The sequence below is a fragment of the Chelonia mydas genome, chromosome 3, assembly GCF_015237465.2.
Source record: "Chelonia mydas isolate rCheMyd1 chromosome 3, rCheMyd1.pri.v2, whole genome shotgun sequence".
Classification (NCBI taxonomy): Eukaryota; Metazoa; Chordata; order Testudines; family Cheloniidae; genus Chelonia; species Chelonia mydas.
In genome coordinates, this window is record NC_057851.1 from 20,651,846 (window position 1) to 20,679,635 (window position 27,790).

Below are 27,790 nucleotides of genomic sequence, written 5' to 3' on the forward strand. Positions count from 1 at the left end.
TTGTCAGCAGTACTTCTAGCTCATTTGGCAGTATTTCCTAGTCTGGAGTGTGAGATATCTGGTTGGTGAACCAAAACCAGGTCTTACCTGTAGAAGTATCATTAAGATGTCCATTTTGTTATCTGTCAGTTTATTTTTAGGCGCTGATGAATTATCCATTCTGTAAGTGACTCTCGGAGAGCTAATTTGTACATGTTGGAGACATGGCCCTGTAACAGTTACGAGATGACCATCCTGGGTGTTGAGAGAGGAATATAAAGCTCTCTGAAATGCAACAGCTGCAAAATTATTGAATCCATAGATATGTGCAGGACTCTTATCAAATAGAATTTGCAAGAATATGTCCAAAACAAAATATTGTGACTTGGACGTGCTCACTGTTCAGTATAGATATGGCCATGAATTTGGTAGGGTCCTTCCTGAAAATCACATCACAGACCGTGAGATCTGGTCTTTTGTGTGCTCTTACCTTGTACTATACAGATTTCATGGGGGAGACCAGCATTTTTCAAATGGGGGTCCTGACCCAAAAGGGAGTTGCAGGGGTATCGCAAGGTTATTTTAGAGGGTACTGCCACCCTTACTTCTGCATTGTCTTCAGAACGGGGTGTCTGGAGAGTGGCAGCTGTTGGCTAGGCACCCAGCTCTGAAAACAGTGCCCAGCCAGCAGCAGTGCAGAAGTAAGGGTGGCAATACCGTAGCCTGCCTTCCTTACTTCCATGCTGCTGCTTGCCGTGGCTCTGCCTTCAGAGCTGGGCTTGCAGCCAGCAGTCACTGCTCTCCAGCTGCCCAGCTCTGAAGGCAGCACCACCGCCTGCAGCAGCGCAGAAATAAGGATAGCAGAGACGGGCTTCACCTAACGAAGAGAGGGAAGAGCATCTTCACAAGCAGGCTGGCTAACCTAGTGAGGAGGGTTTTAAACTAGGTTCACCAGGGGAAGGAGACCAAAGCCCTGAGGTAAGTGGGGAAGTGGGATACCAGGAGGAAGTACAAGCAGGAGCGCATGAGAGGGGAGGGCTCCTGCCTCATACTGAGAAAGAGGGACGATCAGCGAGTTATCTCAAGTGCGTATACACAAATGCAAGAAGCCTGGGAAACAAGCAGGGAGAACTGGAAGTCCTGGCACAGTCAAGGAATTATGATGTGATTGGAATAACAGAGACTTGGTGGGATAACTCACATGACTGGAGTACTGTCATGGATGGATAGAAACTGTTCAGAAAGGACAGGCAGGGCAGAAAAGGTGGGGGAGTTGCATTGTATGTAAGGGAGCAGTATGACTGCTCAGAGCTCAAGTATGAAACTTCAGAAAAACCTGAGAGTCTCTGGATTAAGTTTAGAAGTGTGAGCAACAAGGGTGATGTCGTGGTGGGAGTCTGCTGTAGACCATCGGACCAGGGGGATGAGGTGGACGAGGCTTTCTTCCAGCAACTAATGGAAGTTACTAGATCGCACGCCCTGGTTCTCATGGGAGACTTCAATCACCCTGATATCTGCTGGGAGAGCAATACAGCGGTGCACAGACAATCCAGGAAGTTTTTGGAAAGTGTAGGGGACAATTTCCTGGTGCAAGTGCTGGAGGAACCAACTAGGGGCAGAGCTCTTCTTGACCTGCTGCTCACAAACCGGGAAGAATTAGTAGGGGAAGCAAAAGTGGATGGGAACCTGGGAGGCAGTGACCATGAGATGGTCGAGTTCAGGATCCTGACACAGGGAAGAAAGGAGAGCAGCAGAATACGGACCCTGGACTTCAGAAAAGCAGACTCTGACTCCCTCAGGGAACTGATGGACAGGATCCCCTGGGAGAATAACATGAGGGGGAAAGGAGTCCAGGAGAGCTGGCTGTATTTTAAAGAATCCTTATTGAGGTTTCAGGGACAAACCATCCCGATGTGTAGAAAGAATGGTAAATATGGCAGGCGACCAGCTTGGCTAAACAGTGAAATCCTTGCTGATCTTAAATACAAAAAAGAAGCTTACAAGAAGTGGAAGATTAGACAAATGACCAGGGAAGAGTATAAAAATATTGCTCGGGCATGCAGGAGTGAAATCAGGAAGGCCAAATCACACCTGGAGTTGCAGCTAGCAAGAGATGTTAAGAGTAACAAGAAGGGTTTCTTCAGGTATGTTAGCAACAAGAAGAAAGTCAAGGAAAGTGTGGGCCCCTTACTGAATGAGAGAGGCAACCTAGTGACAGAGGATGTGGAAAAAGCTAATGTACTCAATGCTTTTGTTGCCTCTGTCTTCACGAACAAGGTCAGCTCCCAGACTGCTGCACTGGGCAGCACAGCATGGGGAGGAGATGGCCAGCCCTCTGAAGAAAGAAGTGGTTCGGGTCTATTTTAGAAAATCTGGACGAGCACAAGTCCATGGGGCCGGATGCGCTGCATCCGAGAGTGCTAAAGGAGTTGGCAGATGTGATTGCAGAGCCATTGGCCATTATCTTTGAAAACTCATGGCGATCGGGGAAGGTCCCGGACGACTGGAAAAAGGCTCATGTAGTGCCCATCTTTAAAAAAGGGAAGGGGGAGGATCCTGGGAACTACAGGCCAGTCAGCCTCACCTCAGTCCCCGAAAAAATCATGGAGCAGGTCCTCAAGGAATCAATTCTGAAGCACTTAGAGGAGAGGAAAGTGATCGGGAACAGTCAGCATGGATTCACCAAGGGCAAGTCATGCCTGACTAATCTAATTGCCTTCTATGACGAGATAACTAGCTCTGTGGATGAGGGGAAAGCGGTGGACATGTTGTTCCTTGACTTTAACAAAGCTTTTGACACTGTCTCCCACAGTATTCTTGCCAGCAACTTAAAGAAGTATGGGCTGGATGAATGGACTATAAGGTGGATAGAAAGCTGGCTAGACCATCAGGTTCAACGGGTAGTGATCAATGGCTCCATGTCTAGTTGGCAGCTGGTATCAAGTGGAGTGCCCCAAGGGTCGGTCCTGGGGCCGGTTTTGTTCAATATCTTCATTAATGATCTGGAGGATGGTGTGGATTGCACTCTCAGCAAGTTTGCAGATGACATTAAACTGGGAGGAGAGGTAGATACGCTGGAGGGAAGGGATAGGATACAGAGGGACTTAGACAAATTAGAGGATTGGGCCGAAAGAAATCTGATGAGGTTCAACAAGGACAAGTGCAGAGTCCTGCACTTGGGATGGAAGAATCCCATGCACCGCTACAGACTAGGGTCCGAATGCCTTAGCAGCAGTTCTGCAGAAAAGGACCTAGGGGTTACACTGGATGAGAAGCTGGATCTGAGTCAACAGTGTGCTCTTGTTGCCAAGAAGGCCAATGTCATTTTGGGATGTATATGTAGGGGCATTGCCAGCAGATCGAGGGACGTGATCGGTCCCCTCTATTCGACATTGGTGAGTCCTCATCTGGAGTACTGTGTCCAGTTTTGGGCCCCACACTACAAAAAGGATGTGGAAAAATTGGAATGCGTCCAGCAGAGGGCAACAAAAATTATTAGTCATGGAACACATGACTTCTGAGGAGAGGCTGAGGGAACTGGGATTGTTTAGTCTGCAGAAGAGAAGAATGAGGGGGGGATTTGATAGCTGCTTTCAACTACCTGAAAGGGGGTTCCAAAGAGGATGGATCTGGACTGTTTTCAGTGGTAGCAGATGACAGAACAAGGAGTAATGGTCTCAAGTTGCAGTGGGGGAGGTTTAGGTTGGATATTAGGAAAACCTTTTTCACTTGGAGGGTGGTGAAACACTGGAATGCGTTTCCTAGGGCGGTGGTGGAATCTTCTTCCTTAAAAGTTTTTAAGGTCAGGCTTGACAAAGCCGTGGCTGGGATGATTTAGTTGGGGATTGGCCCTGCTTTGAGCAGGGGGTTGGACTAGATGACCTCCTGAGGTCCCTTCCAACCATGATATTCTATGATTCTAACCTTGCAAACCCCCCACAACTTCTTTTTGGGTTAGGCCCCTACAGTTACAACATCGTGACATTTCAGATTTAAATAGCTGAAATCATGACATTTAGGATTTTTCAAATTCTATGACTGTGAAATTGACCAAAATGCACTGTGAATTTGGTAGGGCCTTAAATATAGATCATCATATTAATATCATGTATTGTAGCACAGATATATTTTAATCAACATATATGATTTTTCCTTACAAATCGGAGTTGGTAGTCTGTTAAAAATTTTGACAATTTCATCAAATGTTTCCAAATACAGTCGGTCCTCGATTTACACCGTGGTTACGTTCTTGAAAAAACACCGTGCCAATAGAAATCGCTTTAAAAGACACCAAGGGTCTATGGGAAATAAGTGTTTTAGATTCCAGGCTCATAGGATGACCTCCCTAATTTATCCAATACAGGTTTTAAATTAAAAATTGATCGTGAAATTTAAACTTGCTACTAACCTTTACTGATGTTAAGGATGAACTTGATATGATAATGCTGATGTTGTTGAAGTCAGAACTCCGAGGGCTCATCTGGGGAGGCCAGGGAGTGTGGAGCGGCAGCATAGCCAGGGCGGGACACGTGAGTGGGTGGGCATGATTGGGGAGGGGAGGCAGGAAGGATGGGGCTGCCTCCCCTCACCCCCTCCAGCCAGCCTTGTGGGGACGATGGCCAGTGGCTGCATCGCTGCAGGCGGGCACCTGGGGAGCAGGGTGCGGGGGCTTGCCCCGCTCCGCCCGGCGCTCCAGCCGGGGAGTGGGGTCAGGGTGTGGGGGCTTGCTCACTCCCTGGATGGAATGCTGGGTGGGTGGAGTGAGGTAAGCCCCTGTTCCATGACCCCACTCCCCAGCAAGAGTGCTGGGTAGAGTGGGGTAAGCCCCCGCACCCTGACCCTGATCCCCAGCAGGAGAGCTGGGTGGGCAGAACAGGGCTAGCCCACGCCCCGATCCTGTTCCCCGGCAGGAGCGCTGAGTGAGTGGAGTAAGCCCCCGCTCCCCAGCAGGAGCGCTGGATGGAGTGGGGCGAGCCCTTAACCCTGCTCCCCTTCTGGAGCGCCAGGTGAGTGGAGCTAGGCGAGCCCCCAATCCCACTTCCCGGCAGGAGTGTTGGGTGGAGCGGCGTAAACGCCTGTGCCCCGATCCCACTCCCCGAGTGTCCACCTGGGGTCGCAAGGCCTCTGGCCAGAGTGTCCATCACCCCCTGCAAGGCCTTGTGGAGGGGGTTAGGGGAGGCAGCCTCCCCTCCCCCACCCCCATCATTGCCACACACCCAAATCTGGGCCCACCCAAGTGTCCCGTCCTGGCTACGCCACTGACCTGCGCATCTTGGTGATTGCACCAGACCATGTAAAAGTGAATCCATACCATGTACAAAAATAAAGGATCACAATTAATTGACTGAGCATAACTGAAATCATGCAAAAAAACTCACTGTGTAAATCAAGGCCCAACTGTACAGGCCTCGATTTTCATGGGTTTTTTTGCACAGTTTCAGTTATGCACGGTCAGTTAGTTGTAACCCCATTCCTCGTGCTTCCCCGCCCACCCAAGTGTCCCACCCTGGCTGCTCCACTGCTCCACACTCCCCATCCTCCTCAGATGAACCCTCAGAGTTCTGACTTCAGCAACATCAGCATTATCATCATATCAAGTTCATCCTTAACATCAGTAAAGGTTAGTAGCAAGTTTAAATTTTCATTAAAAAAATTTAATTTTAAAACCTCTATTGGATGAATTAGGGAGGACATCTTAAGAGCCTGGAATCTAAACCCTTATTTCCCATAGACCCTTGGTAACTTTTTAAGCGATTTCTATTGGCACGGTGTTTTTTCATGAACGTAACCACTGTGTAAATTAAGGCCCAACTGTACATCTACAATTTGACCAGTTCTGGTAAAGTTAAATTACTTCTCACTTAGCCAGCGTAGAGAAGGCATTGGAGAAATGGACATATACAAATTACTGCACTGACTGGCCTTGTGTTTCCATTGTAAGTCTCTCTTTGTGCTTACATATGTCATAAATCGTTGATTTTTTTCTCTTTGTGTGTGGGGAGGGGGGAACAAGGAGATAAAGGTTGACAGAAAAAGTCTCAGTCCAGAAACTACTTTTTAAATGTGAGCATGCTCACCCAACATTGATATGAGCATAAATTTTTCAATTATAAGTGTACCAAACTAGTTTTTTAAATTTGGTTACTTAGTTGCTTTATTTATATATAAATCGTATACAAAACTTTAAAGTGAACTAAAGCCTGCTAGTTTTTTAAAAGGAAAAAAAGTGATGTTGAGGCTCAAAGAGAGGCTACTATGCACATGTATTTAGTTTCTTGGAGCCATATTATGCAAACATTAAATTTTCACAGTATATATTTTAGCACAGAGCCACTTGGAATGAATTTTGTGAATGTTCATTAAGAAAAATAAAACTTACACATTTTATATCACATTCACAGTTTTTAGGCATATTATTCTTAATGCATGATTATATTTCCAGTATAGTATATATTGCAAAATTCTTTGTTCTGTAAATATTGCATTGAGGGGTTTGTCATATTGTTGAGTTTGAAGAAATCTCAGAATTCATAACATGTTTGTGGAATGCCATTTCAGTGAAGTAAACAGCTATTGTTGTAATAATAAAACTACATCTAAGTAGCATTTTTTCTTACAATGGCAATAAAACAATGCATATTCAGAGTTATAGCAAAAACCTCAATTCCACAGTATGGTATCTTTTTTTTTGTTGATGATGATGATGATTGTACATGGAGGAGGTGTTAACGCTGGAAATAAAATATATGTATGTATAGAGGAATTAGAAGGGGTCATGATCTCTTTTTGTATACAATTTTACGCTTAGAAACTGAGTGAGCAGCTTTCTGCATATGAGTTTTTTCCATTCAGGTTTTATACTGTTCCTCTTAAGTGATTATGGAAGGTATGAAACTTACTGTAAAGCTTCCAGACTGTACTTTAAAATAAAAATAACTCTGACCCTTTTTGCAGATGCCATAAATTATTACATTGTAGGATATTTTTGTCTTATGTTTGTGTACTGCTCCTGGTCTATGAATTTCACTGTAAGATTGACAATAAGCCTGATGAAATAGACAAAGTAGGAATCAAAAAGTCAAAAAAATGCATGATCGCTTTGCCCCCATCAGATATTTTGGCAATAAAAACACAGGCGAGTCCATTCTTAGATGTTGGCAATAAAAACAGAGTTCATTCTTAATCTGGTAGAATGGACTCTCCTTTGTTTTTGTTGCCAGAGTCCATTCTATCAGATTAAGAATGAACTCTGTTTTTATTGCCAACATCTAAGAATGGACTCGCCTGTGTTTTTATTGCCAAAATCTCTGTGGGGGCAAAGTGATCATGCATTTTTTCGACTTTTTGATTGCTACTTTGTCCACTTCATCAGGGCTATTTTCAGTCTTTCATCAATAAGTGTGTGGTTGTTGGTTATACTTATTTCAAACCAAAAATAAAATTCTTCAAAAGGAAGTTGGCAGACTGACTAAAGATTTCAGGCTCAGATTAAAATTGTGGTCAGTGAAAGGCCAAAATATACTCTCAGTTTGGTCATAGGTGTTTTTAATATGAAATTTGATATTAAAATTACAACCAGAATAACATTGAACATTTTTCACTTGTGACATATCTGCATTGAGATTTAGGAGTTAGCCTTCTATACTATTTAGGTGAAAGTGTTTGTAGGCTATGAAAAACAAAGTTGGTAGCAGAAATTATAGGACCTAATATGAAGGAATGTACCTGTCAGTTGATATTATAAAAAACTAAATTCAAGATCTGAAATTATATTTTGATCAGGGATAGTTTGGCTCCATACTATGTATTGTCTCCGAAAACCCTGCCATCTTAGGTTGATAACAGTACTTTAAATTAATTAAATAGAAAAAGCTTAAGCCAACATCTTCAACAGAGAATACTGTTCTTATATAGTCTGGATTTTTTTTTGAAATCCTAATTATAAGAACTGCATATTTAAAGACATTCATTGGAAAGCCTTTTATGTTATCAAGACTTTTTCTTTTTAGGTTTCTACGTGGAATGAGCATTCCATGTGTCCTCCTAGGCATGAATGAAGTGACCTGGCAGGAGACCAGAGGAATGATGCATGCGAACATTGGTCAGGAAGCCAGTGGGGTTGGAATAGGGGTTGCCCCAGCTGGAACAGTAGGTGGAAGAACAGCAGGGCCAGGGCCTGGAACTTCAGGGCCCAGTTCAGGTGGAAACAATCCTCACACCATCCCTACAGCTACAGTGTCAGGTGCTTCCAATGTCCAGGTACCCCTCAGTGGACGGTCTCAGGATGATGCCACAGTTGGATATTTCTTCCAGAGGCAGGCTGGTGAGCAGTTGAGTGGCTACTCCAGCAAACATCGCTGGCCCACAGGAGATAGCATTCATGTAGATCATTCGGTAGGTAGTCTATTTGTTTTTTCATTCAAAAACTTCTTATGTTTTTTCTTAAATCCATATCTTTCAGAAAGATATATGTGGGTTAAGCTAGTCTTTCTGTATCAATTATAGCTTCAAAGCATATAGTTTTCCATAATGTAAACTATTCAGTTTTTTGTTTGAGCAGTTAAATTAGGCTACATATCAGTTATAATTATTCTATTGTAATACTTTAAGTGTTCATTAAAAAGTTGTTGGTTAAAGTAAATAAGCATTACTTTTCAAAATATGTGTCTAGTTTTTTTCCAGAAACACTAACGAGTATCACTTGTTAGATCTGAAATCGGATGATAGCCAACTGTTTTAGTGTGATAAAAGGCCAAATTATAATGGGCTTAATGAAAAGTAACATGGCTCTTGCGCACAAGTTTACTTGTTACACTTGCAGGTAAAAATTTGTATCATCAACACTATAAACATGTAAGTAGTAGAACTAAGCAAGGAGTACCTGTTGTTTAAACTTAACAGTATACAATAGGTTACTACCTGATTTTTTTTTTTTTTTTTTTTAGATAATGAAATCTAATTACCCACAAAGCTTCAAATAGCAAACACCTAGCTCCAAATGTGTAATTGCTACAGCTTTCTAATTTCTCTCGTTTAACATTTACTCTTGAAATTCAGAAAACAAAACGTTCTTTCCTATGAACCTGAGTTCGGCAAGTTACAAGGTTCACTGGCAATTTCTTTATCTTCCCAAACCCCGGGGTTGTGGGATATGTTCCAAGAAAATTCAGTAAAATGTAGGAAAATGAATACAACAAGAAATTTTACCAACCTAAAGGTTCAGTTATTTTTCTCATCCATTTGCTTTTCTTCTTTACCTTAATTTCTCTAGTCATTTTATTTCTTGGTTTTGTTTTTATTCTCCCTCCTTTCTCTTTCCTGTAATATTAATTGCAGAGCAAAACCTCTCTTGTCAGTACCTGGTTCTTTGTATTGTATAAAACATTATATTTTATATATTACTAAAATATAAATCAAGCCCCTCGCAATATTCTTCTTTCCCACTTGGGGCAAGTAATTATTTTGAATGTGTGATAACATAAGTCTCTCTCTCCCCCCCCCCCCCCCCCATCATCTTTGGCTTCATGATAAATGGTGGACAACTAGATTGTGTGCCTAGGCCAATTGATTTTTATTACAGTTTTGCAAGGTGATAGTCTCTGTGTGTATTTATGTATTAAGCTATTCTTAGACAAGTAAGAATTGACATATCTTCTCCCCCATCGGGAGAGCAGAGAGATCTGCAGCTCAGATTAGCTACGTGTAATAAAACTATTTAGGTCCTTCAGCGTATTGCCACGCTTGTTCGGGAGAGAACGGTAAATGTAAACGTCCTATACCTAATGTGTTTTAAAAAGAGCTCCAGAAAAAACTGGTTCTTGAAAATATTTTGTTTTATAAATTACAAAGAGCCGTAAAGGGGAAGTTTATTTTACTTTTGCTTATTCACCTTTAATTGCTTGGGAGCAGTAATACTTTTCTAACCTATATAAATGAGCAATATCTCCTTTGTGTTCTGCCATTTTCACTGCTTTCCTTCTTTGATAGTCTAGAAAAATAGGAAATTGCCATGAAAGAACAGATCAATAGACTTCCCTAGTGCTATTCTGTATGCTTTAATAGTTGCAGAGTGTTTTTTGTGGGCCACAATGCACACAGAACAGTTGCTTTAGGGTGGGTATGTGAAGACAGGAATTACATTCATATTTACCATCTTGTAAAGAGCCAGTACTCCGAGTGAGGTTCCAACAGACCTGGTACATCTAAAAGCTAAAATATGCAGACTTTGAAAGAATTTAATTACCATTCCTTTCTATATGCATAGGTTAGGAAAAATGAGCACATTTGGGTGAGAGATGAAAGGGGTGGATGTTTTGACATGTTTGGAAAGAGGGACTGCATAGAAATGATGTTAATAAAAATGACTCTGAAATCCAAAATGAGGAAATTAAAATCCCTAGATTCAGTATGGATTACTTAAGCATACCGTAGCTGAGTCACGGAAGGTATGAATATGCCTAAACAAAAAAGAAAGCAGGAAGGAAAGAAAATAAGCAGTATGGATAAAAACGGTAAGGTTCAAGTTGCAGAGAGTGGAAACCCGGCTCAAGTGAAACCAGTAGAAAGGAGCACAGACTATTACAGGTAAAATACGAAATGGAAACTAACGAACTTGGGAGAAATTTTCATAGAATCATAGAACTGGAAGGGACCTCGAGAGGTAATCTAGTCCAAACCCCTGCACTCAAGGCAGGGCTAAATATTATCTAGACCATCCCTCACAGGTGTTTGTCCAACCTTCTCTTAGAAATCCCCAATGATGGAGATTCCACAACCTCCCTAGGCAATTTCAGTGCTTAACCACACTGATAGGAAGTTTTTCCTAATGTCCAGCGTAAACTGCCCTTGCTGCAATTTAAGCCCATTGCTTCTCGTCCTATCTTCAGAGGTCAAGAAGAACAATTTTTCTCCCTCCTCCTTGTAACAACCTTTTATGTTCTTGTTATCATCTCCAGACTAGACAAACCCAATTTTTTCAGTCTTCCCTCATAGGTCTTATTTTCTACACCTCCAGTCATTTTTGTTGCTCTTCTCTGGACTTTCTCCAATTTGTCCACTCTTTCCTGAAATGTGGCATCCAGAACTAGACGCAGTACTCCAGTTGAGGCCTAATCAGTGTGGAGTAGAGTGGAAGAATTACTTCTCGTCTTGCTTACAATATTTTAATACATCCCAGAATGTTTACTTTTTTTTGCAACAGCGTTACACTGTTGACTCATATTTAACTTATGATCCACTATGACTCCCAGATCCCTTTCCGCAGTACTCCTTCCTAGGCAGTCATTTCCCATTTTATATATGTGTAACTAATTGTTCCTTCCTAAGTGGAGTACTTTGCATTTGTCCGTATTGAATTTCATCCTATTTACTTCAGACCATTTCTCCAGTTTGTCCAGGTCATTTTGAATTTTAATCCTATCCTCCAAAGCACTTGCAACCCCCCCCCCCCCAGCTTGGTATCGTCCGCAAACTTTATAAGTGTACTCTCTATGCCAGGGATCTCAAACTCAAATCACCATGAGGGCCACATGGAGACTAGTATATTGGCCCGCGGGCCACATCACTGACACCTCTTCATACAAAGATACAAAAGCCCCTGGCCCCACTCCACCTCTTTCATGAGGCCCCGCCCTGCCCGCATTCCAACCCCTTCCCCAAATCCCGGCCCCGCCTCTTCTCCACCTCCTCCCCTGAGCATGCTGCACCCCCGCTCCTCCCCCCTGGAAAGTCCTAAGTGCTGCCAAATGTTTGATGGCAGGAAGCGCTGGGAGGTAGGTGGAGGAGCAGGGATGCAATGCACTTAAGGGGGCTGGAGGTGAGGGGAGCTGTGACGGGCCGCAGGAAATCTGTAAATTTATTGCCACAAGATATTGTTGAATCCTAGAGCATAGTATGATTCAAACAGAACATCCAGCATTATAATCTTTTAAAACATATATAGAGATATAAACCCTCATGCTTCAGTCCTTAATCCAGACCACTAACTGACAAAATTAGGAAGAAACTTCCGTTCTCTAATTCTAGAATTGCCCACCACAGGATTTTTTGCACTTTCCTCTGACATATTTATAATTGGTGGCCATTAGACAGGCTACTGGACTAGATGGACCACTGCTCTGATCTTGTATGGCAATGTCTGTTTTTCCCAACCATGAAAAAGACTGTAGAGCAAGAGAGGGTGGGTCCACAGTCGGGGGAGGACACCTACCCTTTGGCATCGTCCTGGTAAATTGGTGGTTACCATTAACTCGTATCAATTCTATCTGTGTTTAGTGGAGAATCCTCTAGGACCTAAGAAGTGAGTGACCAGCAGTAAGCCTATAACTGTCCCCTGCTTGAGCAATATTGCCATAGAGGCTGAGATGGGGTTTTGAGAGGAAAGTGACTGTGTGAAAGTTTAGAGACACATGGTCTTTTCAGAGGTCTCAAGCGCCTCACAGATCTTAGACAAAGCAGACATTAGTGAATTTTGGTGGAAGAATGCCAAGGAAATACTGCAATTACAATAAAGACTACCAAAAGCCTCCTATACTTACAATAAATAGCAGTATTGTAAACAAGAGCATGTAAATGATTACACAAAGCCTCAGTGAGGTGCCAGTTGGAGTGACCTGTCTCATTTTGGACATCTTCTATTAGAATTTACAAACTGTTGGAGAAGGTATAGAGAGCAACTACTACATAAATTTCTCAGAAGTAGGACACAGTCTTAGTTATGACAGGTTGAAGAGCTTATTTTGTGTACAAGATGGAGGAGATGTTGCTAGTGATCTATTGCAGTATGTACGTACTTCAGTAAGACTTTGTTTCAACTATACAAGTATGGGGAAACACTTGGGCATTATTAGATACTTAACTATTAGCAATAATAGAATCAGCAGTTTAGATTATAGGTGTTGAAGCACTTCCTTAGACAAAAATATTTGGAATTCTTTACACCAAGAATAAATGGACAATTGTGATATCTTGGGTTTTAAATATTGCATTCTTAAATATGGATTTTTCTTGCTCAAACATGCTGTGCTAACACATTTGCCAAATTTGAGATTGGGAAGGAATTTTCCCACACTGAACTGTACAGGAGTTTCACCTTCTTTTGGAGCATTGAGTTGGATTTAGCCATTTAGATTAGGTGAATATTTCCCACATAATCAGTTTTATGTAGTTCCGGTGGGAGGAGAACTTTTTATAGTCATTTGTTCTTTCAATTGTATAGATGCCCTACGCTAAGAATTTTAATAATTGATTTTTAATTACATTTTTTGTTAGGTTAATGATAGGTTTCATTACATTGAAAATATTTTTACTTCCCTTTTGCCTGGGTGGATTTGATTTAAATCATGATTTAAATCACTAGTCAGGAAGACTCGATTTAATCATGGATTCCTACATAAAAGTGCATTCTTGTTGGTTGTTATAACCTTAATACATATTCTTCACAGCTCAGAGATAGATGTAGGTTTCATTTTTAGAACGCACACACTATACATTTTTAAAGTGATTTTTTAAAAAACTTTTCAGATTAGTTTTACAGCTATATCAGAAAATGAATGATTGTTTGGTTATTTCATTTACCAAAGGTAATTGAAGCATATATTTCTGAAGTCATTGGGAGGTGAACTGTCCCCAGTTCAACAGGTTAATCATTAATATTTGGAGGATTTTCTTACCATTCTGTATTAGGAGGAGAACATCACCAGGCAGACATTTAAATTGTTTTATTTAACTAAAACAACAACGTTATGTATTCTGGATTTTTTTCCTTCAACAACAAACATAATATTTTAACAAAACAAGCATATGAAATTTTGAATTTAGTTAAACATTCAAGTTTTTTAAAATCTGGTTTGTTTTTTTAAAATTGTTTAAAATAGTTAAATGAATTTTAAAAAATTAAATAGACTGCTAGGTCAACATGAAAAACTTAAAATATTGGCTTCTGCAGCTAACTCAGTCATCTTCACCTTCATTTTCCTGTTTGTTCATACTCTGGAAAAGAAAAACAAGCTTCTCTGCTTTTTCAGGTCCCAAACAGTTTCTCAGTTTGGAATGAATTAGTCCAAAGGAAGAAAATATACTTTCTACACCAGCAGAAGACGCTACTGCTGTTAAAAGTGAGATTATCACTTCAACAGTCTCTGAATCCAAGTGCTTAAGTGACTTCCACGAGTTTACTGGTGTGACTTTCTTTAAAACATCATCAGCAAACATATATTTCTTGAATGGTTCACCCTTAGCTCTGAAGATTATTATAGTTGGCATTATGGAGGGATGATTGCTGGATGTCCATGTCATAGCCAACTCCTCTTCTTCAGCAGTTAAGGTTTGATCTGGTACCGAGTATTGAGAATATTTGCAAGAAAGTGAGATGGAGAGGGTGCTTGTCCCATTCGTTTTTTTAATGCTTGTAATTTAACTCTGCATATTTCTCTTTTTAAGATCTCACTCAGTTCCTTCCAAAGTTCAACAGCGTCAGCAATAAAATAGCTATTTCCCTGCCTTTTGTTCAAGGCTATAGAAATAAGCTTCAGGGTACTCAGCATGAGTTCAACATTTCTTGTAAGCCCAATGTTGAGAATTTTGGCTGTAACAGTGCCATTTATTTTTTCACAATTTTGTTAACAAACTGTCATCAGATTAGGCCAGTTCTTGGTATAGTGCTCAAAACAGTCCACTCTGAGTTCCATCGCATGTCTTGTGGGAGAGTTAGCTTGGTTCCTCCCACTTTTTTCAGAGCAGCTGCTGCAAAGTGGTTGTTACGGAAGTATTTTGCAATTTCAATAACATTAGCCTTTGTTTTTGGAACACTGAAGTCTTTGGCTAGGAGGTGCATCAAATGAGCATGGCAGCTGTATGTTGTTAGGTTGGGATTCTCTTCGCTCTCTTCTAAATTTCTTCTCATCTTAGATACATATGCAGCATTGTCTGTGACCAAGCTGCATACTAGACATTTGAATTTTTTTTCACAGTTTGTTATAGGTTTTACTGCTACTTCTTGTAAGTATTCTGCTGTGTGTGCATTTCCTGATGTATCAATTGTTTCTGTAAGGAAGACATTCCCTTCTTCTGTTGTCACACAGGCACATATAACAGGATCATTGTGGACATTGCTCCACCCATCAAGACTCAGGTTAACAATTTTAGACCTTTTGCATGCTGCTCAATTTCTCTTTCATACACTTTATCCAGCAATTTGCCTGTGACATCTGCTCTGTTAGGTGACTGTGTCCTGGTCTTAATGACTGAACCATGATAATGAAGTGTGGGTTCTCAATCGTACAAAGGAGAGTTTGTTGCATAAACAAACCGAGCAATTTTTTCATCACTTACCTCTTTTTGTAATCTGCTGGTGGTTCTCACAAACTTGTCTATGGTTGTTTCTGGATGATGATGATTTTTTTTTTTCTTTTTGCAATAGGTAATATACTTTGGCTACTTGACATACACAATGTGATTGAAACACTATCATTGGCAGATAACTGAAACTATAGAAAATGATGGTGATCTTGAAGGTGGATAGTCTTCAGAATCCTGTATGTTGAGGATGGATTCTCCTAAACAAAATAAGTCAATGAGGTTATTTAATTATTATTACCATACTGCTCATTTAGTATTACTCATTGCATTCACGGACACTCAGTACTACTTTAAAGGTGAAATTGTAAAAAGAAGAGTTGCCTATTTCAGCTATTTATTTTTTTATCACAACTGCATCTAAAATGATAGTACCATAGAGTAACAACTATATTTTTTGCTCAAACATGAGAATTCAAGTCTAGTCCAGAAGGAAGACAGGCAGTCCTTAAGAAAGAAGTATGAAATACAGAAGTTTACCAACCTGAAGATCCTGCATGTTCAGACATGTTCCTTTCATCATCTTCAACGCAGCTTCTTCCTGAGAAGGAACATGTCTCATGTTGTTGTTTCATTCGGGCAACCAGGCCTTGCATTTCTTTGTTGCACTGTTTGCAATTTGCATGCATGCCTGTCTTACCCACAGGTAGAGGAACTTCATTAAAATATTCCCAAACTGGGTCTCTTTTATGGCCTGCTGCCAATATAGGTTTTCCCTTTTAGCGAGAGAATGGTATTGTAGATCTCAAATCCATGAAGGCTACACGGAAAAACCTCAAGACTTCTGGAATATACTACTCAAACAGTTCCACTTTTGTTTCTACTGCCTGTCCCTCCCCTCTCACATTTATCTCCAGACTTCTTCTCCTTGTCCAGATCTATTCTATTTCACCCCCAACAATCTTCTATTCATTGAACTTTCTGAAAATTTGCATTTTTAGAGAGAGGTAAGGGATTGACTCTGTGTCCAGAAATTTGCAGAGGGACAATAGGGTTGAGGTCTGTTGTTTCTCACCTTTTTATTTATTTATTTATTTAAAAATATTTTTGCTCTTAACAAGCATGTTATCTCTGGAGACACATATCCACAGTTTGAGAACTGCAAAACTATGCATCTCTGATGGTATCTTCTAGATTGAGCATTGAGCACTGTCCCTTGGGTAGATAGAAAGATTAACCTAAATAATCTATACAGAAGCCCCAGGAACCCCATAAGATTGGGTCCCTAATCCATGAACTATTGGAACTCATTTACAGAACTTTTCTTAAATGTTACATGAATGTTGTCTCATCCTATAGAATTAGAATGTATAATCCCAATCCATGATGAGATATCTTTGAGCTATAATGTGTCTTAATTAAAACTCTCTTTAGATAGGTTTTTCCTCAAAAAGCATTTTATCAAAAAAATCCTATTTTAAATTTAAAAAATCCAATTTTTTTTTTAAGTCATTGATTTTTATCCACCCTGATTTTCTTCATGACCTATCCCTTCTCTAATTATCTTTTTAATATCAGGAAGGTCTTGATTCCTGTCTCTTCTGTGCCATTGATTCTAGCCTTTGTTGCCAATTTGTTAAATTTGCAGACTGTCATCTTGGTGATTTCTCACATGTCATCCCTCATACCTGGGAGGAGTTACACGCACACCTCTGTAAAGCCACCTCACTGTCCTTAAAACTGTCCTGGGCCATGTTGCCTACAAAAACATTTGTCAGGTGTGCTTTGACCAGTGCTTTTCATGCTGACTACTAGTCTAATTGTTTTCTTGTGCTTCCTGACCTGTTTGTTGTATTCAGTGGTTGTCTCATCTCAGACTTAGACTGTAGCTCTTTGGGACAGGAACCATCTCTTTATGTGCTTATATAGTGCCTAATAAATTTCATTCACTGTTACAATGAAAAAGTATGAAAATATACTAATCAAGAATCTGGAACACTCAGCTGTGTCATACGGAAGAACTAGATTTAATTTTCTGGACTAAATTTAGTCTGGCACAGTTCCCATAAAAAACAGTGGAGAAAGGGGGCCCTGAAATTTGGCCATGAAGGGTTCTAGAGAGCCTTGGTGAGCATGGGTTGCAGAAGACTGAAGAAAGTTGAAGCCAGATTGAAAAGTATCGAAGAGAGGAATGCAAAGCAATGGTTGTAAATAGCAGTGATCATAGAGATGACGGGAAGGAGGAAGATGGAGCATAATTGGAAAGACAAATGGGATTGAGGAATTAAATGATTTTTTTTTTTTTAGACTAATGGGTAATCTGATATCTAAAATGCTAATCAGAAATTAAATTAATTGTTTTAGGGTCATCTCTTTAATCTAAAAATTTTTAGATTAATCTAAAATGATAAATTTTTTGGTTGTTTTTGTGTAGGCAAATGTTCTCTTTAATGCAGAGCTATTGCACTCTGACCCAGTTCTACAATTTATTCATGTTGACTAGTACCTTTACTAATTTTCTTATTGAATTCAGGGTGCCTCAATGTAAAAGTTGCAGAATTTGACCTGGAGCCTTCCATTCTACAATTGTATTATTAGTTAATACTAATAATTAATTACTTTTGTTTTTCTACAGATGAACTTTAATTTCTTTTATTTGAATTCTAAGATACCTATTTATTTTCAACAACTTGTTTATCACCGGTAAAGTTTTCACTGTTTAGTCTAGAAGTCATAATTTCATCCACTTTCTTTGAAGAACTCTGCAGTAAGGGACTAATGTCCAAGGCCAAGCTGTGTTTTCCTGTTTTGGTAGCCAAAACTTATTGAAGTTTTTAAAAAAAAAAAAAAAAGTCTGTTTTCTTTTGCTGCCTGTTCAGACATTGTAGGAATCCTATTTCTACTATCTTCCAGATTACTTTAAACACGTATGTTGTCCAAAAAGTACGTACTTTGAGGATAAAATAAATTGGTAATAGTAATTCCTTTTAAACATTGTCTACACCTTTGCCATAGATAAAAGTAGAAAACCCACACCCTCCAGTATACCATTGAAAAATTTTTTCCAAATAAGATAGTAGGGAATGCTGACTAAAGAGTGCTGCAGTTAAAAGCTCTCTGGTTCTACTCAAGCTTTTCTTTAGATGGTAAAAACTTGAAGAACCAAAGGTAAAACTTGAATTTTGAAACATATGCCTGTATATCTTTGAGAAATTTTTCACCTGCTCACTGGCATCTTGACTTCCATCATATAAAAGTAAAGTTTGGTCCAATAACATGCCTCTTTTGAATATATAACTGTTTAGTGGTTTGCTGTGCTTCCATTCTTGAGAGAGGAGTCTAGAAATTGTGAATTTCCACGTAACGTGCTGGGTCAGATGAAGAAATATTTTCAGTCACTGCTTGAAGAGGGCTATGATTCAGCAGCTCCTGCAAAGAGGTGTACTTACTGGCCAAAAGTGTCTGACCAGGTTCACTACAGGTGTTCTGATGTGGCTTATTAGGGGACATAAACTTGTAAAGCCTTGGTTAAGAACTGCCTAATAAGAAAAGTAGTAGCCCCATAGTTTGGTGTTAATCTCCCTAGTTCTTGATAGCCATATAATTTAAAAGCTGTTGGCAGAGATTATGATTTGGAGTCTTTGCCCCATTCTGCATCAGCGTAATAGAATGGAGGCCATAGAGATGTGGTAAAATGTCTGAGAGAAGGAAGGAGTGGTAGGTGTTATGTCAGTAGGCTCCCATCTTGATTTGGGGGTCTAGGCAGTGGTGAGCTGGAGCCTGTTTGCACGGGTTCACGCAAACCAGTTGTTAAATTTTGAAGCCGGTTGTTAAAGAGGTGGGCAAACTCCTGCCTGCAGACCACATCCGACCCACGGGACCGTCCTGTCCGGCCAGCCTGAGCTGTCGGCTGGGTAAGCTCCCCTGATAATCCCTTTTTAATTTTTACTCACCCGGCGGCTCTTCGGCAGCAGTTTGGCGGCGGGCCCTTCACTCGCTCTGGGTCTTCGGCGGCACTTCGGCAGCGGATCCTTCAGTGCCATCAAAGACCCGGAGCGACTAAAGGACCCGCCGCCGAAGAGCCGGAGCAAGTGAAGGAACCGGTTCTTCAGCTTTTGGCAGCTCATCACTGGGTGTAGGTGCTACAATAATACAAATAATAATGCTCATTGTTTCCTGGAAATTCTGTTTAATCTACCATAACATTCCTCAACCCTATACTTAAAGCAAGATGTCTGAGAATTCTGCTTTCTAGGTCAGCCTTAGTAGTAAGTCCATCACTATATGCTAACAATTAACCCTGCCACATTTTTGCAAGTTTTCCTGAAAAAAGAAGTTATCTTTGTAAATGTTTCAAGGTTAGTTTTGTTTGCTAGGTCTTCTATGTGTCTGGTTCTCTGGTGCTCAACTTTTCATTTTCGTATTCGGTATCTAAAGAAAATACTCTTTTTGGAAATATTCTTTGTGTTCAGACTCGGAAAATGTACACCACTGTGTAATAATCATCTTGTCTTCAGGCTGCGATTTTTAACTGTTACATTTTAAGCATAGAGTACAAGAGAGTTCCATATAAAATGTATTTAATATTTTCTGTTTAGGCTGTTGCCTATATATTTGTGTAACATGGTGCAATAAATACATAAACATACTAAGTCATTAGTTCTCAGCCTTTTTCATGCTTGGACCCTCCTCCCATATAACCAGAATGTAGTGGGGACCCGCCTTTCCTTTAGCTGTATGGGAAAGATATAGAGGTTGCATCCCATCCCCATGGTGCCTGTTCTTGACCCCCAGCTTAAAGAGCTTTTGTGCTAAATAGTATGGTAAATGCATATGTTTATTGTAAGTGACCAAAATCTTCCAGTGTACTGTTGAATAATGTAGCTGGTCTTCACTGTGTGCATATGTATGTGTATATATTGAAATATTTATTTATGATCATGTTTAAATGCTTCACAGATTCAGTGAGTGTTGTAAAGCTCATTCTTGAGCAGATGAAATGCCTTGTTGTGACTTGACTGGAACCAAGGATCACTGGAAAAACAATAGCATTCTGGTTTGGATTTTTAACAGAATAAATGTATCTTCAGTAGCGTAAAGCATTGTTTTGTGTAATGGAATAGTTTGGTGCTGCAAATTTCTTTGCCCACTTCCCCCATGAGGATTTTTTTAAGAGCACTTAAATGTAATTGGGTTTTTTGGTGGTTGTTGTTCATTGATAGACTTCTGATGAATATCTGATCTTCAAAGCAGTGACTGCCTCTTACTATGTGTTTTTTACAGTGCTTAGCACAGTGGTTCTCAACTCTGGTCCACCGCTTGTTCAGGGAAAGTCCCTGGTGCGCCGGGCCGGTTTGTTTACCTGCCGCGTCCTCAGGTTCGGCCAAGTGCGGCTCCCACTGTCCGTAGTTCACCACTCCAGGCCAATGGGGGCTGCAGGAAGGGCGGCCAGCACATCCCTCAGCCCACGCCACTTTCTGCAGCCCCCATTGGCCTGAAGAGGCGAACTGCAGCCAGTGGGAGCCATGATCGGCCGAACCTGCGGACGCGGCAGGTAAACAAATTGGCCTGGCGCGCCAGGGTTTTTCCCTGAACAAGCAGTGGACCACAGTTGAGAACCACTGGCTTAGCACAATGAGGGTGCAGTCTTTTTTGGAGCCCCTAGAGGCTACTGTAATACAAATAACAAAGAGGGAAGAGGAGGAGGCATGCATTGGTATTACTGGGAGACTGCGGTGGAATTGGGCTATACTGATTATGAATTAAGAACTAATAAATCATAGGAGTTAACTTGAAGTAGGATAGTGAGAAATAGGTCTCAAAAAACACATAGTGAATTACTTTCTCAAATATATATGGTTTTAAATCCTTTTGTAAGTCTCCATTCAGTATTAAAATGATCAAGCAGACAAAACTATTTACGCTATTCTGTCATGGTGAGCAGCAAAAATTGGCACCTTATTTCTGTATTACTTCCAAGCCCACAGTGTCTAAGACAATACCTCTTATTGTTCGGTTTTGACTCGTGGCCTATTTGTGGCAAGATACTAACTTAACTAGAGTTGTAGCTGTGTCTGTTCCAGGATATTAGAGAGGCAAGGTGGGTGAGTATCTTTCTCACCAACAGAAGTTGGTCTAGTAAGAGACAAGCTTTCGTGTGCTGTGTAATCCACACTGTCTCTCTCAAACTTAACTAGAAGCAGAGTGTGTGATGTGCAGTATCTTAAAGTTTGAGAAAATTATGGGTGTGTTTTGATAGTTCTCTTAAATGGGCACTATCAACTTTGAAATGACACTTCCGTCTACATAGTTTTTACATAATTTTTTTCCAGTTTTTCTGTTGGGTATTTTGACAGCACTTTGTATGGTGTTTGTTTTCACCATTTTCCCTGTGTAGTTAGTTTGCTTGCTTTTTTGTTTGTATACGTGTGGTGTTTTTTTGTTTTGTTTTTTTTTTGGGAGGGTTTCTATATACATCAGTAGCAGAAAGAACTGTTCATTTAAAAAACGTGTGTGTGTAGTTGTAAAATCACGAAAACTGGCAGGAGGACTCTGGCAGGTGGAGTACATAAAACTACTTCAAATTCATTTTTATTTATAAACTGGAAAGAAAATATTTGACCAGCTTTTCAGTTGACTGTTTCAAAACCAGAGTTTTGGTGAGGGGGGAGGGAGGGACTTCTCCTGCTTGCTCGTGGTAAGTTACATTGGTGTTAAGTAGTGAATTCTGCCCTGTTAATTTTCTTCAGAATAAGCAGCAGTCCTTCGATCATTGCTTCAAGCAGAGGTATCTGGTCAGCATCATGGTGATAAAAATGCTGTTTTTCTAATCTGTTTTCAGAGTGAAACCACACTTGGCTAAATCACTTTGGTTCTAGAGCTGTGAAAAAGGCTACCTGAAATACAAGAACTATTTGTTGTGAATTGAATCTAAACAAAAAATAATGTATTATCAGTATTAGCAAAATAAATATTTGACCTTCACTGAAAATGCAACTTGCCTTATGGCTGTGTACAAATAAATGTGGATCATTCACAGCATGCATTTAAATAAGTCTTTCTGGAGCATATATGCATTTTATCTTGGTGTAAATCAGGACCCAATTATTAAAACTCTTGAATAGAGAGAGAGATGGCTGTTTTTTAAACAGTATTAGCATGTAATTACCAAGAGAAAATCCTCATATCTTAAGAAACATACAGTCCAACTATGTACATAACTGTTGTTGCATCAACAGTGACATTCTTCCCAATACAAAAGGTTCTAGACGATATTTTTGTCTGATTTTTTTTTAAATTATTTGGTAAATTAAAGCCAAAACAACTATAGTATCAAAAAGGTGTCATGTTTTCATTTTACAAAACTCTGACATTTACCATCCCTGACCTTGTTTCACCCTTTTCTTCACTTTCCTTTGTAGATGTTTTAAATAAATGATTCCTAACAAAATAAGATGGAAAGTCGAAAAACCTGCTAGGTTATGTGGACAAAAACATTAGGATATATGTCTAGTCATGTTTCAATACTACTGAGACCTTTGAAATTAAGAAAACGTAATGTGATTGCTCTAAAATATGGTTTTAAATCATTTGCATGGAAGAGCCATATATTATAGGCAAGGCTAGTAACTGCTTTAGTGAAATTTGGCAGGAGGGTGACTTCTGTGTCAAGGGTGTACTTTTTGCGACCCTTGTGAAAATCTTCTCAAATCTGGCCAAGTTATAAGCCTTTGCAAAATTGTTTTGCAGATGCTCAGTAAATTTCTTTGATTTTTAGAAGCTAAGATTCTGTCCTCACTAAGCATGCTTCCTGAAGCCAGTGGCTACAAGGGAGAAACCAAAATTTCCATCTAAATACTGCTCCAGCTGTTGTGAGAAGGTTCTGGGCACTGAAGTTGAGAGCAGGGAGCCTGTCTCCAGTACTGTCAGTGACCCCGCTCCTGCTGGCACCTAAGCACCATGGAAGAGGAAGGCATCTGTTTTGAATGCAGGGGAAGGTGGGGGGAAGAGTGAGGATGGAAAGGAGCAGATTGGGACATGATGTGTACTGAGACTGGCACTGGTTGAGCAAGGGGACTGTGACTTGGGATGGGGAGGCTGGGACTGGTTGAGCTGGGGGTAAGAAGGGAGGTTACAAAGTGACTGATAGAGGATGACAGCCTACTATTTTACTATGTGAACTGGTGCCAGAGTGGGACAAGACACACACACTTTGCTAGGGTGTTTCACAGACTGGGACTGGCTGAGCGAGGAGAATGGGTCTGGCACAGAGAGCCAGGGGAGGGAGACAGGACAGGGTCAGATTGGAGGGGATAGGTCAGAAAGGGTCAAATTTGGAGGGGGAGACAGGTAGAAGTTTGTGCTCACTAGAGCAGTGCTTCTCAAGCTATCTGATGTGGGGAACCGGCAATTTTTTTTCTAATGTGCGTGCAGACCGGCACCTGATGGCTCACGAACCGGCACTGGGCCGCGGACTACCACTTTGAGTAGCACTGCGCTAGAGCACACTCCTAGAGCCTGGAATGGAACCCAAGATTCCTGAGCCCTGGTCTATACTACAAATTTACATCTGTATAACTGTGTGCTCAGCGGAAAATTGTCATCCTCTGTCTACTATTTTGAGCTTACAAAACAACAGAGCTAATGTCAGAGGTTTGTGTGGTGGATCTGAAGGTTCCAACTCTGCTGATGATCCATATAGGTGTCAGTATAATGCCACATGATGGAATTCCTTTTTCTTCAGTTGACTTCAAGAAACCTAGGAACTTGCACACAACTATATTAAAACAATATTATTAAGGTTGCCTGTGCAACCTGAAATCGGCACCCTTGTGTGTATGCGTTATGATTGTTTTTATTTACATGATCGCTTACTGTTTTTTTTTCCACAAGACTCCTGCCTTATTCATTGCACAGGATGGATCTGCTGTGGGATGAGTCAGCATTGTATAGTGAAGGAGACTGCTGTTTGTATGGCCCAGGGATCATTTGTTGCTGAAGTTGGAAAGTTTGTAGTGCATAGATAGGGGATTACAGGAAGAGAGAAGATGGTTGAGGGAGTTGAATGCTGCCCTTGACAGTTGAATTCTATGCCACGCAGTTCTTATGTGATTCTTGACAAGTCACTTAAGCCACAGTTTCTGCAGGTGGTCACTAATTGTGTGTTCCTCCTTTTCTGGATGCCTGACTTGATATGCTGGGGTCTGTTATGCAGAAGTGCTGCAAGCTGAAGTCAGTGGAAGCTGTGCTTTGAACATGTAAGTGCTCTGTAATGAATGGTAAATCTGAAAAATCATGTTTTAGTCATCTCAGATTGGGCACCCAAAAGTAGTGGGAAATGTTGACCTTAATATCTCTCTGCCTCAGTTACCCATTTGTGAAATGGGGATCTCATCACCCTGTCACCTCACAGAGCTGTTGTGAAAATAAATTGTTTGTGAAGCACTCAGATTCTGTAGGGATGAGTGCTGTAGAAAAGCCCATGAGGAAATTAATAATTCTGTTTCAAAGCAGGGTTTGAATAGTGTGCTGTAAATAAGATGTGGGGCCCCCAATGAACAATGAGAAGAAAAAATATTGAATAGCTTGTTATTATGTGAGCACAGTTCCAATCTGTACCCTGAATGAGGCAGGGATCCTGGGGAAAAAATAGCGTGTGATGATGTAATATAAAACTGTATCATAATGCATACACATGAGGGCTGAATTAAGATTAATTCTGGTATTTCCTGACTTGAGTGCTTGACTTTGCAACCTTAATGATGTTCTTTTAGCATTGGTTTGGGGTTTTTGGTTTAATATTTATTATGTGATTTGCAGCGTGTGTGTTTGAGATCGCAAGTGTATATCGTGAAGTCTGTTTTTGAGTTTATAAATGGATTGTCTGAGTTCTGTCTCTGCAGGTGACTCAGTCTCATCCACTCAGATTAAAGAGGCAATCCAAGATATTTCATAAGAACTCCTTTTGTGCCATGATCTGACTGTGACTGATGCAAATCCATTAATTATGTGTGTTGCTCAACTGGAAAGAAACAGAATGATTACATCTGTTTTTTGTTTTTGTAGTTTGCCAGTTGTAACCTGTGTTCTTCTGAATAAGTAAAACAGAAAAGGAAAGGGCACATCCTGTAACTTTGTGAACTGTTCAACATATGCAGTTAGAATGCTTGTCTTTCTAGTGTTGCGCAAATTATTTTGGGGAAATAACCTAACTACTGGAAGTCTCAGTATTTAATTATGTAAATTAAAATTTTGTTAGTATTATATGGTTTTGCTGACTTGTAGAATAGATATGAAATTGCAGAGGGGTTGATCTTAAAAGATTCCCTGTATCATTTTTAATATAGTGTAAATATCTCTAACTTATTGCTAGATGCTTCACATTAATGCACTTTTCTTCACAGCCAAAAATGTCCAAATTATTGCCATGTTTAATCTGCAGTATTACTATGGATAGTTAGGAAAATCCTAGTTCAGAAAGCATTTAAGATTGAGGGGTTACCATAAAATAATAAGAGAACCATATTTGGTGATGTAGGTATCAACTGTACCCACCTAAAGCACTGAATACATGCAGAGAATGTTTTCTCTTGATAATGATATATTCTAGGAGAGAGACACTGTAAACTCTAGGTTTTGCAAATAAGGTTTATGATTTTACTTTTTAAGGTTTCAAGTTTTAAGGGGAAGTGAAAGGTTTCTCTGCATTAGTTTCTGAGTGAGAGTGATTTTTTTTTTAATGCTTCCAGCTCAAAACAGCTGTAATAATTCCAATGATTAGTTTTGTTTGGGTATTATATAAATTACCGACACAAATTTAGTTTATATGCTTGGATTGCTAAAAATAATTCAGGTGCCTAATATGACCCCATAGGGTTGGTCTGTTGTCCTTTTAACTGTTGTATAGTTTTTGTCACTAGGAATACCATCACCTAGGTTTTTATCCTGTGACCTTAACTAGGGAAATCTTAATTAGGATAACTCTCTGCCATGCCACTTAGAGGAAAATATCTTGTAATTAAGATTTCAAAGGTAACTCAACATTTTCTACAACATTTCATTGATGGTTTTGGGCTCTATATTTGTATGTGTAGTTTTTTGTTGTGTGTCTGTTTTTTTTATTTTGATCACATGAAGACATATTAGGAAAACTGGGAAAATAAGTGAAATTTTAAATGTTTTCACTTATAGCAAGACAACTCTAGCTGTGTTCAAAGTAAAATCAAATTTTAAGTGAATAGGGGAAGACCGATTCAAAGCCCACCCCCCAAATTAAAAAAGCTGCTAGTGTTCCTACTGAAGTTCTGTTTTTGATGGAGGGATAACTGAATTTGTAGCACATTATTAATACAAACTGGCATTTATGAAGAGAAATTATACTCCTTGGTCTACATACATGACTTCAGGTGGGGAATGATGCCTTTGGGATTTAGTATTAGGCTTTGTAATCCAATACTTCTGACTTTTAAACACAGAGTAGTCATTTTCTACTATAAATCTCAATTCCAGTCATTAGCGTACTATACTGGAAATTTAGACAGGACTCATTGAAAGCCATCATCTTGTGATTGTGTTTAGTGATGCAAGTGTCACTCACATGTAACATATAACCCTGAGAGATTTGTGTAGACAGTCATTTGCCTTATTTACAGAGATGTGATCGTGAAGTTGATTTTCCATATCACAAAGTGACTTTTAAGCTGCCTTGTAATGATATTTAAAAATGTTCCTTTTCTTTGGTCGTTACTCTTTGTTAGCTACATATCAAAGCTGTGAAATCAGGTTTTTGTATATACTCTAGTCAAATATGGAGTTTTTTTTCCTCCTCTAAGGCAGTTTGATTTTAGATAATCTACTGAAAGACAACCATGATGGAAGGCAGTGTGATATGAGTACAAATATTTGTAGCAAGTAGGTTTCTATCTATACAAACGATAACAGGGATATCCATAGTAGATCAAACTGGTGATCCAGTGAGCCTAGTTTTCTGTCCCAACAGTGGCCAATAACCTATTTAGAAGAAAGTTCAAGAAAATCTGTAACAGGTATTTGTGGGTTAAGCTGTCCCAACAGGAAGTTTCCTGTTATCCCTTGGTAATTAGGTTGGAGTATGCCCTGAAGTGAGAGGGCTTATGTATCTTCCAAAATTCATTTGTTTTAATAATTGCCATTGTGACCCAAGATAATCTTGTTAACCATCTAAATGTCTGTTCCTTTTCAAATCCATGTATAAGTACCATGAGCTAATTGTGTATTTTGTGGGGAAAATATTATTTCATACCTGTTTTGGATTTGCCACCTTTTACTTTCATCAGCTATTCCCTTATTCTTGTAATTGTGAAAGGAAATTTACATTCTACTTTGTCTGTACTATTCATTATTTTGTATACTCTTATGTTCTCTCTTATTCATCTCTTCTAAGGTAAACAATCCCAGTCTTTTCAATCTCATTTCATATGGGAGTTAGTCATTCTCTTGGTCATTCTTGTTTCCCGTCACTAAACTTCTAATTTTGTTT

General features: G+C 39.9%; 1 protein-coding gene across 18 annotated transcripts in view; it reads left to right on the forward strand.

Annotated features, from left to right (window-relative positions):
* The window catches only part of PUM2 (pumilio RNA binding family member 2), a 106,193-nt gene that overhangs the window by 3,896 nt on the left and 74,507 nt on the right, over positions 1-27,790 (forward strand). For 7 of the 18 annotated variants that reach the window (XM_043542212.1, XM_043542208.1, XM_037894002.2 and 4 more), the window contains one exon: positions 7,989-8,373. The exons of 10 other annotated variants lie outside the window; for them this stretch is intronic. In XM_043542212.1, the coding sequence (XP_043398147.1) occupies positions 7,989-8,373 (385 nt within the window). Of the gene's footprint in view, positions 1-7,988; positions 8,374-27,790 lie in introns of those variants that run through there. One more of the 18 variants, XR_006289347.1, reaches the window with a different exon arrangement.